Raw genomic sequence first — 16,195 nt, 5'->3', positions numbered from 1 at the left:
TATTAGACCTACCATAGTGTAAGTTATTAGATAGTCGAAACTTTCCAGACTAAAATTTTTTTTCAACCTTTTTTTCGCCCACGGCTACCTCTGAACTATATTTTTTCCTTGTGGGCCCCCTCACCTCTATCCAGGAGCAAGACCTTTTTCACTTAAGTGGTCCGCGGCACGTTTTCAAACTAATGAAGTGGTCCCGTGCTCGCCAAAAGGTTGAGAACCACTGTTCCAGCGCATTCAATAGAAACTGGGAAGATCTTCAGAAGCTCGAATGACTTTTGCATACAAACAAAATAAATTCTTTCTCAGATGACCATCAAAAAGACCTAAAAATTAGCTATCTGAATAATACCCCCCTCTCCCTTTTAAAAAATCATAATAAACACGCGGTTTTTCCACTCAAAAGCCCATTTTTACTAGTAATACAGTATATATATATATATATAGCCCTACACACACGTTTTTTTTCCTTCAACTTTTTGACCTCCTTGTTGGCAATGCCCTCATCAGCAAGCGGACCAGGCAGGTAGCGTCTTCTTACTCCTCTATACAGAAGGATAACCAGCAGACATGTTGGATGAAATGGTCGACGCAGGGGTTTAAGAAAAAAAGGCCGCCTTCGGGCATCGGGAATAACACTGGTAATAATAATAATAATAATAATAATATTGGAAAAAAAAGACCGGTTATTTTATATAGAAAAAAAGAGGAAAAAAAGTATTTCAACAACGTCCTCTTCTTCTTTAACTACCGCGGACTGTCTTAGTAAAAAATATAAATAAACCGTACATTAAATTACAGCGAAACCTCGTTTATACGACGTTCAAGAGGTCCCGTCAAAACGCCGTATAAATGCGTGAGTCGAATAACTCCCTTGAAAGAAAGACCTCCCCCCCCCCCCCTCCACTTCCAACAGATCAACATACAAATATCCATTGAATTTATTTGAATATTTTCTAATGAATTCAATGTGTTTGATCCAGGACCTTGCGTTTTCACTGCGTACAGTGTAAATGCTCAACCCATGGCCCGCAAGCGAAATGTGGCCCTCGGAATCGTCCAACGTGGTGCGCGATCTCATACCTAATATTATAAAAATAAACTAGGCCACACGTTTCCAGATTACGGGAGAGATAAACTACAAAGTTCAAGCTCAAGGTGTCTCGCAGCGTACATTGTCAGGTCACTTAGGTGACTCGCGACATATTTACAGAAGATCATTTGCATGTTGAGTGACCTGCGACAACAAGAAACCAAACATGCCCTCCCCCCCCCCCCCCACTCCGCTCTGTCACCATAGGGAATATAAGCTGGTTACTCAGAGGGTTAGGGCCATGGTGGAAGTGCGAAGTTCCACAGCGCTCAAGTCACCCGTGTCACAGTTCCAGATCACTTATGTGAACAGCGGCCTATGTAGAGATCACCGCGGCACAGTTTTAGAGCAATAAAGTGACCCACATTCAAAGATCATTTAGTGATTCGAGGCATATTTACAAATCAGTTCCACAGAGCACTTGAGTGACGAGCGGCACATCCCCTGATAACTGAAGCGGGCCAAGGCACATTTACAAATCACTTAAGCGATCCGCGGCGCTAACCCAGATCACTTAAGCGTGCCGTGACACATTTCAAGTCAATGAAGTTCCCCGCGACACATCTCAAATCAATGAAGTGGCCTGCACTCTCTTAAAGGTTGAACATCCTTGGCCCATAGAAATTGCGTACATTTGATATGAATGCAAATGACGGTTTTTTTTTTAAATATTCGGAGTTCGAGTCGAAGAGAAAGCGTCGAATAATTGAGGTTTTGCATCGAAAAATTATTTTAACGCTAAAATATGTATGGGAACCAATTACGATCGAATACACGGAACGTATAAACGCGAAAGTCGTATAACTGATCGACGTATTAACGAGGTTGCACCGTATATAGAGAAAGTTGAAGGGAAAAAGGAAAAGGGGGCAAAACGAGGAAGAAGAGGCACCGCCAGAGTGATGGTGGTGGTGCTTCACCGGGTTGACTCTCGTTTGGAAATTCTTTGCTGGTAATTATAAATGTCTACAAGAAACGTGGAAAAGAAAGAAAAAAAAAAGAAAAGAAAAATTAAAAAAAAAAGGTCAGAATTTCCGTGGATCCTACACACAGAATAGGGTCACTCTCAGGAAAAGAAGAGAAGAGATATTCATGTTTGATGAAAATTATGAAAAAAGAAAAATTGACAAGCTGGAAGAAAATTATTAATTAACGAACTCAAAGAGTAGGAAGAAGTAAAAAAAGAACCAAAACATTTTTCTAAAACGTTCTCAAAGGGTATTAACGTTATCACAAATGGAAATGATATCTTGTCATGCGATGTCCCAGTTTACTTGGAAGATTGAAATTTTAGTAAAGATAATGCTAGTTTTTTTTTTTTTTAATTCAGGGGTATCCGACTCGTTTAAAAAGGCATCTTGGAAGAAAATAACAACTTTTTTTCTTTTATTTTTCTTTTAAATTTTCTATGAAAATGTTTTGTTTTGAAACCAAAAATCTTGGTTTTGTTTATATGACGCTTAGAACCGAACCTTCAGGTACGCTTCAGTGAAGGATCCGGAAGTTTCGCCTCCGACATTTCGCCTGCCCTGATCACATGAGTGACATGACCATATAAGTGGGCGAGTGACCGTGCGAGTAAGAGAGTGATTGTATGAGTGACTGTGTGGTTGAGTAAATGACTGTATGAGAGACTGTGTGGTTGAGTAAATGACTGTATGAGAGACTGTGTGGTTGAGTAAATGACTGTATGAGTGACTGTGTAGTTGAGTAAATAACTGTATGAGTGACTGTTTGGTTGAATAAATACATGGTCCCCCCACATTCTGGGGCAGGGCCCTAGGCTGGGATCTCTTGCGCGCTCCATAGACCAGACGCTCACGAGCCCCTTTATGATAAATTTATAGCGTGAAAAAAAAAAATGGTGAGACTCATCCCTTACTCCAGGACTGGAGCCATGTCTAAATGATCAAGTGAGTGACCGTTTGATTGAGTAGGTGACTACGAGTGATCAAGTGAGTGTGCAATAGACAATATGAATTACCGAGTGGCCGTATGGGCCGAGTGGCCGTACTCCTCTCAATAATTCTGAAATTATTTCTTTCAGTCGTTCTGTAACTACTTTTTCGCGCGTCAACTATTAATTTTTTATGAATTTTTTTTTTCAGTAATTCTAAAATTATTTTTTCATTAAGGTTTTTTTTGCAGTCTTTTTGTAAATTCCATAAATTAAATCATAGGTCTCAAAATGCGTTTTTGCTCCTTTTCCCTTGAATTCATTATGACGGACCTTTTAATGTATCAGATGCGCAGCATTAATATTGAATCGGGAAAGTACAATAAAGCCACCTCTTAACGGATATCCCCTCTTTTACGGAAAAAAATAATAATTTCCCCCTTATATAATAAAAGTATGCATTTCAAACCCCCTGAGTAACGGTCACCCCCTTTTGAATTCGACGAATTTTTTTGTCCCGTCGGTGTCCACAAAACATGTGTGTTTTACTGTATCTCACAGTTTTAAATACAGCAGTACAGATTTCAGTGTCCAGCTCTGTTAAACGATTTTTTTTCACCATTTAATAGCTTTTCTATGTTAAGAAACTATTTCCTCAAAATGATCGACGGGCCACGGCAAAATTCTCGGAGGGCCACGTTTGGCCAGTAGGTCGTGAGTTGAAGACACCTGGCCTAGGCTCTGATCTACTTCACCAAACACCAACTCTGGCCATATCGCAATTTACTGTCATTAGTGAGATGGGTTGGAAGTGAAGGCGCTGTCTATCGGTGGTCGCCTCGAGTTCGTTAGGGAAAATATCTTACCTATATCCTCCTTTGGGTTCGAACCCGGGACCCTGGCAACAACCTTCACGATGGTAGACGAGCATCTTACCACCATGCCACTCGGGCGCTCCCAACGATCTGGCACATACATGGTTTTTAATTTGTCAAACCCTGGGTGTAATATAACATTTATTATTTCGCAATGGCATTTTATATTATTTGTATTACATCCAGCCATTTCTTGACCCACATTTTCTACGAAACGAAGTATTCTACTTCCAATATATATATATATACATACGAGCATATTGTGTAGAGAATAAAAAATTATCTTTACTTATTTTTTAAGTGATTTCTAACTGAGATGATTAAAAAAAAAGCAATAAGAAGTGTTTCGTCCAAAGATTGAAATGTTATCCAAAAAAAAAAATGGATTATGAGAAAAAAATAAAGATTAATAAATAATAACAGGTGAAGAAATTAAATGGTGTATAAAAAGGTGCAGCACAATATAAGGCTTTTTTTAAATTCTTTTCTTGTAGTATTGTGGAAGGAAGAAGCTTCGTCATATAGAAGGGTGTGGCATCTATTCTTGAAAATGAACCTGTTGTGCGCGTTCCTCCCATACATACACACGCCACGCCACGTATTTGGGCTCCCCATGAATGCCGCTTATATCGGTTTCCCAGCAAGAGTTTAGATAAACATTATCATCTTCACTAGTACGAGAGAGAGGCCTCTTCTTCTTGTTTGATATCTTCCGACAATGGAGTTGCAGTAACATTAAAGAGATAAATGGCAATAACATTTGAAAAAATAAAAAAAAAAGTATACAGACAAGTGAATGAAAATAAAATAAATCTTGTTATACTCTTTTTTTTCTTTCTTTTTCTCTTCTTAAGACAAGAACGTGTCTGCCATAATCAGATGATGTGTACAGTGTTCGAGTCGCATGTAAACTTTCCCTGGCTGGAGTCATTCGAAAACATTTCATAGCTACAAACTCTGTAGAATGATAATTAGCGGTCCGAATCCCATACAAAAACCGTACACAGACAAATATAAAACGGACTTTTTTTAACCCTCTCAGTGGTATTGACGAGATAACTCGCTAAACTTGGTGCTTCGGAAACTACGATGTCTCACCACCTTATAACCCTCTTATTTCGGTAATGACGAGCCCAAATACTGCGTTGTGTTTTTCTCCCCTTCAATCATTCCCCCTCCCCCAACTTATCGAATCAACTGCCAGTGGGTGGAACCAACTTTGGTTCCCATTTTGATAACAAAAAAGGGACAGTGTTTGAAATGTACCGTCTTTTTTCCAGTCTTTATTTGTACAGTCTCTATTTGAGAATATGCCTACAGCAGGGCTGGACAAATCCCAGGCTACAGGTCACCTGCCATGACGACTAAAAAAATTGGTATTGGTGCCTAAAGTTTTCTTTGTGTAGTTGCTAAGTTGTAGGCTGACAGCAGCACAAAATATTTGAAATTTATAGCAGCATATCCACCAACATGAAAGAGGAGTAACTATGCCCTGAAATTCAAACGAAGCATTATTTTGGACCTTTTTCTTCGGGCAAAAATTTTTTTGGAGCCGGAAAAATTATTGTGGCATCTAGAGTTTTTGCGATTTTTTCAGGCCTGGATTACTGAACGCACATTACTTGGCGAATTACCAAAAATTAACAGTAGACAGTTACCGGCGAAACGTCAATTTCAGCTCCAAATTCTGCTCCAAATCCACTGCTTTTAAACTACGAAAAAGAATTATATACAGTCTATCCCGTTTATAACGTTCCCTTGTATAACGTTTCCCCCGCTTAGTAGGACTTATTTTCATGGTCTCAACTCTAAGTAATTCTTAAGATTTCCCGTCTCAACTGTTTTCCCGCTTACAACGTTTTTCATGATGGTTTTTCGAAAAACGTTATAAGCGGGATCCACTGTATCAAGAATTATATAGTCGCCAGGTCAACTTGGCGACTAGAAAATCGTTATTCGTTCGGTATACATTCAAATCAAATAACCCCATTCAAAGATTTGTTTATCTAAGTTTGAACATACGTCAAAGTTAACATGTCGGTGCTCTTCCGATACCTGAATAATTGGTGTTCGGTGCTCCACAACCACAAAAAAAAAACCATTCAATGGGAGATATATTTATTATTATTATTCGCTACGAAGAACAATGCACTCTCTCACCGGAAGAATGAAGGAAAAAAAAGGGTGTATGTACCTTTTGTGGCTTATCATCTATCTGTCCTGAATGCTGATTAGTTCTGTCGCACCAAACCTCGTGGGAAATTTCCTTGTCGCCATCCTTCCGTTATCTCTCACATGTGACCTTGTTGTATCCACTACTAAAAACCCCTTCGACCAATCTTTATATTTAAGCTTTTATTATGTTTTAACAACTTTACGGTAAACATACCTCTCATAAGAAATATTTATCGGATCTTGAAATTCTGGAGATATGTCGAGTTAACTAACGGTGGTCTTCATTTTGCAACCAACCAAGTTAAAAAATTGCAGTTTGTCTTCGACACGGGCGTGAATTTTTTGTGTGAATAACCTCGTTACGGTACAGTTCCGCCGCTCAGCCTATCTGGTACTAAAACTCGAAGGGAAACATTGACAGTGTAGGGCCGTAACTAGGATTTTTTCCGCTTTGGGGTATAATTATTTATTCATTAATGCAGGGGTCTGTCCAGATTTTTTTTGTAGGGGTCCCGTTTTTGTGGAAATTTTCCTTATTTTTGTAAAAAGGGGTAATTAATTTTGTGAGAAGTGAAAAAATCGTTAACAATAGTTAATTTATCACAAAAGAAATGAAGTGCCAAATTTTGGTTTCATTACTTTGTACTTTGTGTAAGTTAGTTTTTTCCATTCAGACTTTTGTGAAGGGTCAGGAAAACGGACCCAAATTTTCGCTGGACAGATCCCTGTAATTATTATTATTAATTTATCTAATCAAGTATATTTGGATATACATGGCAAATATAAGGTAAAAAAACTCATTTACTGTACCTATTTCTTTTCCCTTTTTTTTCTCTTTCGGTATTTTAGAACAGGGCTGGAAAAATCCCAGGTGCCAGATCATTATGGCGACTAAAAATTAGTATTGGTGCCTAAAATTTTCTTTGTGTAATTACTAAATTACAGGCTGAGACCAGCAAAAACTGTTTGTAATTTATAGTTGCTTATCTGCCAACGTGAAAGAAGGTCACTATGTCGTGGAAAAGCCAAAAGAAGCATTATTTTGTACTTTTTTCTTCTGGTACAAATTTTTTCAGCACCTAAATGTTTTTCTGGCTCCCAGATTTTTTCCGATTTGTCCAGTCCCGTTTTAGAAAATAAATCTTTTAGTGTCATTTCAATACAAAATACGGCTATGTAAATGCAATATATATATATTTTTAACTAGAAAGAGTTGATTCCTTGTAGGCGTCATTTTTTGAGAGCTGATGAAATTTTTATAAAACTGCACAAAATTGGGACATTGAAAATAAAAGGTAAAAACTGTTAAACTTTGCTAAGCAAGATTTTATGTCAAAAGATAGCATCAATATCAAGGCAAACTGTGTACTCACAATTAACCATTTTAACTAATTAAAAATATGCTAACAGCACCCATTTACATCCGTATTTTTTAAAAAAATTTTTATTGGGGGAGGGGGTTAACCATAGAGGGTTTAAGCACTTCTGTAAACACCGTGGTGCTTGTTTTAATTAGAGATGTGAGGCAAGAATATTCTCCGGAGAATAGGGAATATTCTCTGAGAACAAGAATATTTTCTTGGATGTAAAAATTAGAGAATAATCGAGAAAATATTCATTTTTTTTAAAAATAATTTAAATTTTTTTACTAATTTTTATTTATATTATGAAATATAAATCAGTTTTCATTGCATGAAACATTTACAACAAAACAATTTTTGGTATAATCACCCTCCAATGACAACTTTAGTTCGAGAATATTCTCAGAATATTCTCCTGGTCATGATGAGAGTTTTTAAGAGTTTAGTTATGAAAATTTTAGAAACCCTTAGATTAAAACCTTAAAAAGTTATTTAAAATTACATAAATTTTCAGAAATCAGTTCAAAGCAAAGAGTGAAATCCAAAGTTGATTGACACAAAGGAAGCTATTATTATACAATCACCTTCGTTCTAAAAATATGCAGAACTGCTGTTTTCTTCAATGTCCATGCACTTAAATACTGTATCACTCATATTTCTTTAAAAATTGTGCAGTTCAGCACAGTTTCAATGTGATTTGTATACTACTTATGATATAACTCTATAGAAATTTGATTTTCACTTTTTCTCCAAAAGTAGAACCAATATGACAAAACCAATGCCAGATTCGGAATCGGCGTCCCAAAATCATTCTAAAATCACTGAAATATCTTTGGACATTATTCACTATATTTGTTTATAGCGCACAGTATCAATGTGATTCGCATGCTGCTTATGGCATAACTATTGAAATTTAATTTTCACTTTTTCTCAAAAGTAGAACCAATATGACAAAACCAATGCCAGTGTGGCTGAATTCGGAATCAGTACCACAAAATCATTCTTAAATCACTGAAATATCTTTAGAAATGATTTACTATATTTGTTTATAATGCGCAATTTCAATGTGGTTTATACGCTGCCTATGCATTACTATTGAAATTTAATTTTCACTTTATGTCAAAAACTACACGTGATGGAATTTTTTAATTATTTTTTTCAGTAATTAGCGTCCAAAAAACTATAAAAAACACTAAATCGTTTTAAGAAATTTTTTAATCGCAGACCTGTGTTACCATGCAGCAATGCTAATCTATAAAACCATCTTTTTCACTTGGGGAAGAGGAGAACAAGAAAGGTGGGGGGAGGGGGGGGGGATGTCACAAACGTCCATAAAATTCGACTATGTACCAAGATATACCAAAACGGCTTTATTTACGAATACCGTCTTCTCCTGTCCCACTCTCAATTGGCTGGTCATCGACAATAGGCCCTGTTTGAATGTATAACAACCCTTGACAAATCTCTTGTGCACACACATATAAACTTCTCTTGCTAGTCAAGAGTTTTTACCCTCTTCTATACTAGCTTTAGCTTGTAATAACTATTTGGGTTTGCACTCTCCAAACTCACACACGCACAGAAATACAGGTTAAGGGGGTGGGGGGTTACCTGCTGCTGGCTGAAAAATGAACATGGGTTAGCAACAACCGAAAGAAAAATATGGAGAAGGGAAAAAAAATGGTGGCCTTTAACCCCCTTGGATTGTTGGGTTGGTAGGTTCTACAAAAGATGGACATCCTTGGGGTCCTCCCGCCCTCCTTTCCTTGTTGGAAAGAAAGTTTTTAAGAAGATATCTCAGAGTAAATCGCACTCCATAAAATGCACAACAACAACAAAAAAAGTACACAATCATTCAGAAATGCTTGTCACTCTCTTCTTGTAGTGTCACCAGCATTTCGGAGAAGAAATTGAGTGTGGATAGATTTTTTTTTTTGTGTACAAAAGCGGGTCTCAAAATCTGCTTTGGAATACTGTATGAGCGAGAATGTACCTTAAATACGTATCTAATTTTGCTGCAATAATTTTAGGTACATTTTCATTCAACCAGGACAATATTTTAGGCACCAAAAATTTTTTACCCGAAAAAACAGGTCCAAATAAAGCTTCTTTTGACTTTTTCATGGCATAGTGGCCCTCTTCCATATGTTGGCAGATGTGCTACTCTCAGTCTGCAATATAGTAACTATACAAAGAAAATTTTTGGTGCCAATACCAAATTTTTAGTACCATAGCGACCTTACACATGGGATTTATTCAGCCCTGTTTTACACCATAAATTTATTACAAAAGGCCCGCGAAAAAAAACCCTGGTCCAGGGCCCCTAAAGGTCCTAATCCTATCAGCCCAGCTCCAGGATGTTGGGGCCATGACTGACATATTATCAACTTGGAGTACTGGAAATGGAATACCCGTCATTACTCGTTTAAGCGTCTCTCTTGCTCTTATCATCGGTGGCTACCTGGCTGGAAGCGCCTGCAGGGCCGTATCATGCCTTCTCGGAGCCCTAGGGCAGTCGTTTCCTAGAAGCTCCCCCCCCCCCCCCGGAAGGGTTACAAAAGGGTTAACTTAACAAATAATATTCCAAATTAAGAGTACATTTTTGTGGGATCCCATTCGGCTCAGGGCAGTGCTCTGCAGGGTCATTGCATGCCTTCCGGGCCCTGGGGCAGACTTTTTCTTGGGGACCCCCTGAAAGGGTTATTAACTTATTATGCAAATTAAGTGTACATTTTTTGTAGGGGGGGGCCCATTCCGCTTGGGGCCTCGGTTCCCCGAGCCTAGTTACAGGCTGGGGGGGGGGGCAGTAAAACTACCGATTCGACTATGAGTTGACTTAGCAAGAAACAAGGGGGATGGGGGAAATTTTTATAGGGGGCTATGAGACAAATAAGTTTGGAAGATTACTCTGGAAGGTAGGTATCTGCAAAAAAAAACCCCAGTTTTTCCTCCGTTTGCTTGCGGAGGAACACAATAGACTCCTACTTAGACAAACAATGAAGCTAATTGTAGAAAGCTTCTTCAAAGCTAAATTAAAAGACCTCTCGAGAAATAAAACGAATGAACGGAAGCCTCGTTAATGCAGCATTTGAAAGTCTTACCACCGTTCGTAATAAAAATAAAAGTAAATTGAAGAAGCGGCTGCGGTTAAATACAAACTGTGTGCAATGCGATACACCGGTATATGTACCCACTAAAGCAAGCGGAACATCTCTTATCTCGTAGCACCATCTCTGGCACACATTGAGCGAATCTCGCTCGTCTCCTTGCTCTCTCTCTCTCTCTTTCACTTTTTTGAAGCTCATGGGGTTAGACTTTTTTATATACGTATCATACATAATGCCGCCTTTAGTCTTCCGATGTTGGATTTGCAATCTGAGCTTTTCGGTAAAAGTTGATACGTCCCTTCTAAATAGTCTTGAAATAACTTGAAAGGAGTGAATGGCTGGGAAAACCGCGTCGCAAAGCACTTTTTGGTAAGTGCTTATTACACGCACTGGAAATAACTGGTTAATTTGGCTTTTCACTCTGAATACTAATGAAAGCTATTTTCAGCCCATCTGGTGTGCAGATAAGCTTTCCGTTTTATTTCTTTCCAATAAGAAAAAAGAAAGACACTTTCGGAAGGGTAATTGTGACGACGAAACATTATTTTTAAACTTTAGAGGCCAATGACAAGCCCTAAGTGATTATGAAATTTAGTGTCATCTTAAAATGAGTTCAAAGTCCTAAAATGTTTTGAGACTCTTTTGAAACCAATTCATTTATCAAGCGTCTGACGTAGCAGGTAAAAAACCATCATTGAATTGTGGGGTCCTTGATCGACTCGGGGAATTGGGCCCCAGACGGAGACGTAAATTTTTTTATCTCGTTTATTTTTTCATTCATGTTAAAAAAGGTTATCTCATTGATTTCTGTTTTGTACACAATAACATCCTCCCCGGTAACATTTGCTACTATCTCTATGATATTAATGGAAATATTGGGTGCCATTCCGATATCAGCTCATGTATATTTATTATCGGGGAAAAGGGAGCAACTTTGACTTGAAGCAAGATGTGGGAAAAAGACTGGACATCAGGCACCCACTTAAGAACAGAATCAAATATATTTGGCTAGTTAGAGAATATATCCTTCGAGGCCTTCGGGGCCCAATTTCCCAATGTGTAACATGGGAATTTACCCAGGGCCCCAAATATATAACAGTAGCCTTTATAGAGATATAGATGGCTTTTTTCTCAGCCAGAGATATCAAGGAAACAGTTATTTTCCGGATATTATGCTGAGGTGAGCTCGGAAAGAAAAGTCATCACGTCTCCGCCGGGACTCGAACCCAGGCCCTCTTGCATACCGGGCAAGCATGCTACCATCTACACCACTGGAGACACATGAATCTGCCTTCCAAATTTCACGCACTGTGTCGTGAGGCGCTGAAGTAGAGGCATTAGTAGCCTCTCTTAACTTCAGGAAATGGCCCCCGGGTGGGACGGTTTAGAGAGATATAGATGGCTTTTTTCTCAGCCAGAGATATCAAGGAAACAGTTATTTTCCGGATATTATGCTGAGGTGAGCTCGGAAAGAAAAGTCATCACGTCTCCGCCGGGACTCGAACCCAGGCCCTCTTGCATACCGGGCAAGCATGCTACCATCTACACCACTGGAGACACATGAATCTGCCTTCCAAATTTCACGCACTGTGTCGTGAGGCGCTGAAGTAGAGGCATTAGTAGCCTCTCTTAACTTCAGGAAATGGCCCCCGGGTGGGACGGTTTAGAGAGATATAGATGGCTTTTTTCTCAGCCAGAGATATCAAGGAAACAGTTATTTTCCGGATATTATGCTGAGGTGAGCTCGGAAAGAAAAGTCATCACGTCTCCGCCGGGACTCGAACCCAGGCCCTCTTGCATACCGGGCAAGCATGCTACCATCTACACCACTGGAGACACATGCGTGAAATTTGGAAGGCAGATTCATGTGTCTCCAGTGGTGTAGATGGTAGCATGCTTGCCCGGTATGCAAGAGGGCCTGGGTTCGAGTCCCGGCGGAGACGTGATGACTTTTCTTTCCGAGCTCACCTCAGCATAATATCCGGAAAATAACTGTTTCCTTGATATCTCTGGCTGAGAAAAAAGCCATCTATATCTCTCTAAACCGTCCCACCCGGGGGCCATTTCCTGAAGTTAAGAGAGGCTACTAATGCCTCTACTTCAGCGCCTCACGACACAGTGCGTGAAATTTGGAAGGCAGATTCATGTGTCTCCAGTGGTGTAGATGGTAGCATGCTTGCCCGGTATGCAAGAGGGCCTGGGTTCGAGTCCCGGCGGAGACGTGATGACTTTTCTTTCCGAGCTCACCTCAGCATAATATCCGGAAAATAACTGTTTCCTTGATATCTCTGGCTGAGAAAAAAGCCATCTATATCTCTCTAAACCGTCCCACCCGGGGGCCATTTCCTGAAGTTAAGAGAGGCTACTAATGCCTCTACTTCAGCGCCTCACGACACAGTGCGTGAAATTTGGAAGGCAGATTCATGTGTCTCCAGTGGTGTAGATGGTAGCATGCTTGCCCGGTATGCAAGAGGGCCTGGGTTCGAGTCCCGGCGGAGACGTGATGACTTTTCTTTCCGAGCTCACCTCAGCATAATATCCGGAAAATAACTGTTTCCTTGATATCTCTGGCTGAGAAAAAAGCCATCTATATCTCTCTAAACCGTCCCACCCGGGGGCCATTTCCTGAAGTTAAGAGAGGCTACTAATGCCTCTACTTCAGCGCCTCACGACACAGTGCGTGAAATTTGGAAGGCAGATTCATGTGTCTCCAGTGGTGTAGATGGTAGCATGCTTGCCCGGTATGCAAGAGGGCCTGGGTTCGAGTCCCGGCGGAGACGTGATGACTTTTCTTTCCGAGCTCACCTCAGCATAATATCCGGAAAATAACTGTTTCCTTGATATCTCTGGCTGAGAAAAAAGCCATCTATATCTCTCTAAACCGTCCCACCCGGGGGCCATTTCCTGAAGTTAAGAGAGGCTACTAATGCCTCTACTTCAGCGCCTCACGACACAGTGCGTGAAATTTGGAAGGCAGATTCATGTGTCTCCAGTGGTGTAGATGGTAGCATGCTTGCCCGGTATGCAAGAGGGCCTGGGTTCGAGTCCCGGCGGAGACGTGATGACTTTTCTTTCCGAGCTCACCTCAGCATAATATCCGGAAAATAACTGTTTCCTTGAGTAGCCTTTATATTTTAATCAAATTTTTATTTTGTAAAATTTTGGAAAATCAAAGAATTTTCTCTAAATCACATCATACTTTTTCCGAAGTATCCATAAATATATATTGTAATATACCAGTTAGTGTTTCACTTTATACAGCATGTACAATATGCACATACTGCAATATTAACTCCACGACAAAAATCTGTGCCAATGTGTCACTGTCTTTTTTTTCGATTCCTCAATTTTACATCTTTTTAACCGTGGGATGATTTATGAAAAGATGACAAGAAAGTCTGTACGTTTGATTAACGTGAAATCCTCAAATCTTTATGAAGATTCTGTGTATTTGCAATGCAAAACTTTTGCACATCTGAGCTTGCAAACACTTTTTCAGATGAACTGCAACAATTTTCATCCTTGGTTCAGATTGGGGACACGATGTCACAAAAATATTAAACGTTAAGGGTTTAGAGGAAACTTTTCCAAACGTTGAGACAGCATTGAATCATCATTGACATCACCAATATCAAACTGTTCTAGAGAAAGATCATTCTTATTAAAAAGAATAAAAATCATCAGTTCGCTCAAGTCTTTTACAAGAAAAACTGCCATCTCTTTAGTTTTTTATTGTGTATTAAAGCTGAGATAATTCAAAAATTAGATTATGCAGACTCCATCAATGATTTCTCTCATATCGGGAGTGCGAAAAACTATTGATTGTAAGATATTTCATGGAGAATTTTGCATTATTTTCCTCATTTATTACTATTTTAGTACACATCCTTTTTTATGTGTTTACAAACATGTACCGTATTTGCTGACGTACCAAACCTCTTCAACCACAGTCGACGAAGCCTCCCATGGCTCCCCAAGGGTGGGGCTGACAGGGCTCCAACCCTGGGTCCCAGGACAATTCTCATCATTTTTTGTTTTTTCATCCCATGAATTCATTAATGGGACATGAAAGTCTGGTCTGAGGGGCCCGCAAAAGATCCCAGACTAGGGGCCCTGTTCCAGGATGTGGGGGGTAATGGGCATCAATAACGCTTTTGCCCAGGGGCCCCATCGAATGAAAGTCGGGCCCTGTATGAGACCCTTCTAGTGTTCACGAGCAACATTGAGAAGATGCCAGTTCAGTTTTGAAGTAAATACTAAGTTTTTTTTTAGGAGGTTCCTAGATCCTAACTTAACTCTATAGTCGGAGGAGACCCTAGTTCTAGTTCAAACCTCCAAATAAATATAATTGGAATAATTTATCCACACTATTCAATATTTTTCCTCGAGAAACCTCTAATAATGGTCTTGGGAACCCCACGGTTGAGGAGAGCTGGAATCAACAATAATCAAGTGCACAGAATAAAAATTTTGCTTCTAAATGTAAAACTGACATTACTACAGAATTTAATGCACGACTAATTGCAAAGTAATAAGAATGAAGAGAACAATGATCTTCTCACTCACACAAAAGCAACGTACCTTTAACGGAAGATGCGATGAGTGCAATAGTCAAGGCACAGAATTGTGCAATGTTCATGAAGCAGGATGGAAGGCGCCTCGTTATTACGAGTCGGCGACTCTCGTCCGAAACGCTGTTGCTCATCATCGTCGTTACTCACTCACTCACTGCCACGGAACGATTCTTTTATTACAATTTTGGCTCTTGAAAAATCTAGTTATTTCACAACAAAAAAAAAAAAAGAAAATTACGGAAGAAGTGAAAATTCACCACATTTCTGGAAGAAACATTCTTTTTTTTTCTCCTATAGGTTCTACTACGTGTCAAGGCACAACAAGAGACTGTTTGGTAGGTGGTGGGGGACGGACGGACGAACTTCCGAGGAGCGGCAGCGCCGTACGTCTGATCCTGCTGTTGATTACTCGCCGTCTGCTCAACTTCCGATCTCTTGTAACGAGTTCAGAAGATAGTTCTTTTTTTTAACATAAGGTTTGCCAAAAATATTGTTCTTGGCGAGAGAATTTCATCGCCAATCCATTGACGATGGAAAGTTTGGCTATGATATCGAACTCTGGATTGATGTTCCCTTCAATGAATAATAATCCTTTTAATGAAAAATGTTAATAGTGAAACCTCTGTATGACGGTACTCGATACAATGATAAATTTCTCCACAACGATATTTTTCCAAGTCTGGAAATTTCTGTACTTTAGTGTTAAAGTGCTGTCTCACGATAACCGCTACATAACGATATTTTTTCCTAGTCCGCAGAATATCGTTCGTTGTATCGAGGTTACGCTGTGTTACAAAAGCAAAAAATTATAATGTATAATACGATAAAAATGTTTTTTTTTTCATTTATTCTGAGATTATTATTTCATTAATGTAATTTCGGAATTTTTCTCATATGTTTTGGAATTATTTTTTTCATTTATTCTGGGAATTATTTTTTTCATTTATTCTGTGGAATTATTTTAAAATTAATTCTGTAAAATTATTCTCATTAAATCAAAATTAAAATTATTCTCTTGAAATCAAAACTAAATTAATTCTCATGAAATTACTCAGTTTATTGTTTAGTTTCCATTAATTACTCAGTTACTGCCATGAAATTGTTCTCATTAAATTA

The 16,195-nt window shown here is 39.0% G+C and overlaps 1 protein-coding gene across 2 annotated transcripts in view; it reads right to left on the bottom strand.

Annotated features, from left to right (window-relative positions):
* The window catches only part of LOC149067490 (uncharacterized), a 45,513-nt gene extending 29,995 nt beyond the window's left edge, over nucleotides 1–15,518 (bottom strand). Inside the window, exon 1 of one of the 2 annotated variants that reach the window (XM_089252694.1) lies at nucleotides 15,087–15,518. In XM_089252694.1, the coding sequence (XP_089108820.1) occupies nucleotides 15,087–15,213 (127 nt within the window). In that variant the 5' untranslated portion in view covers nucleotides 15,214–15,518. Of the gene's footprint in view, nucleotides 1–15,071 lie in introns of both variants that reach the window. The other variant, XM_089252693.1, reaches the window with a different exon arrangement.
* Nucleotides 15,519–16,195: the final 677 nt, after the last annotated feature.

This window comes from Pholcus phalangioides, unplaced genomic scaffold (assembly GCF_987345545.1).
Source record: "Pholcus phalangioides strain wild (caught in Gottingen) unplaced genomic scaffold, Ppha-v1.0 ptg000030l_1, whole genome shotgun sequence".
Lineage (NCBI taxonomy): Eukaryota > Metazoa > Arthropoda > Arachnida > Araneae > Pholcidae > Pholcus > Pholcus phalangioides.
This window is presented reverse-complemented; position numbering and strand designations above follow the sequence as displayed.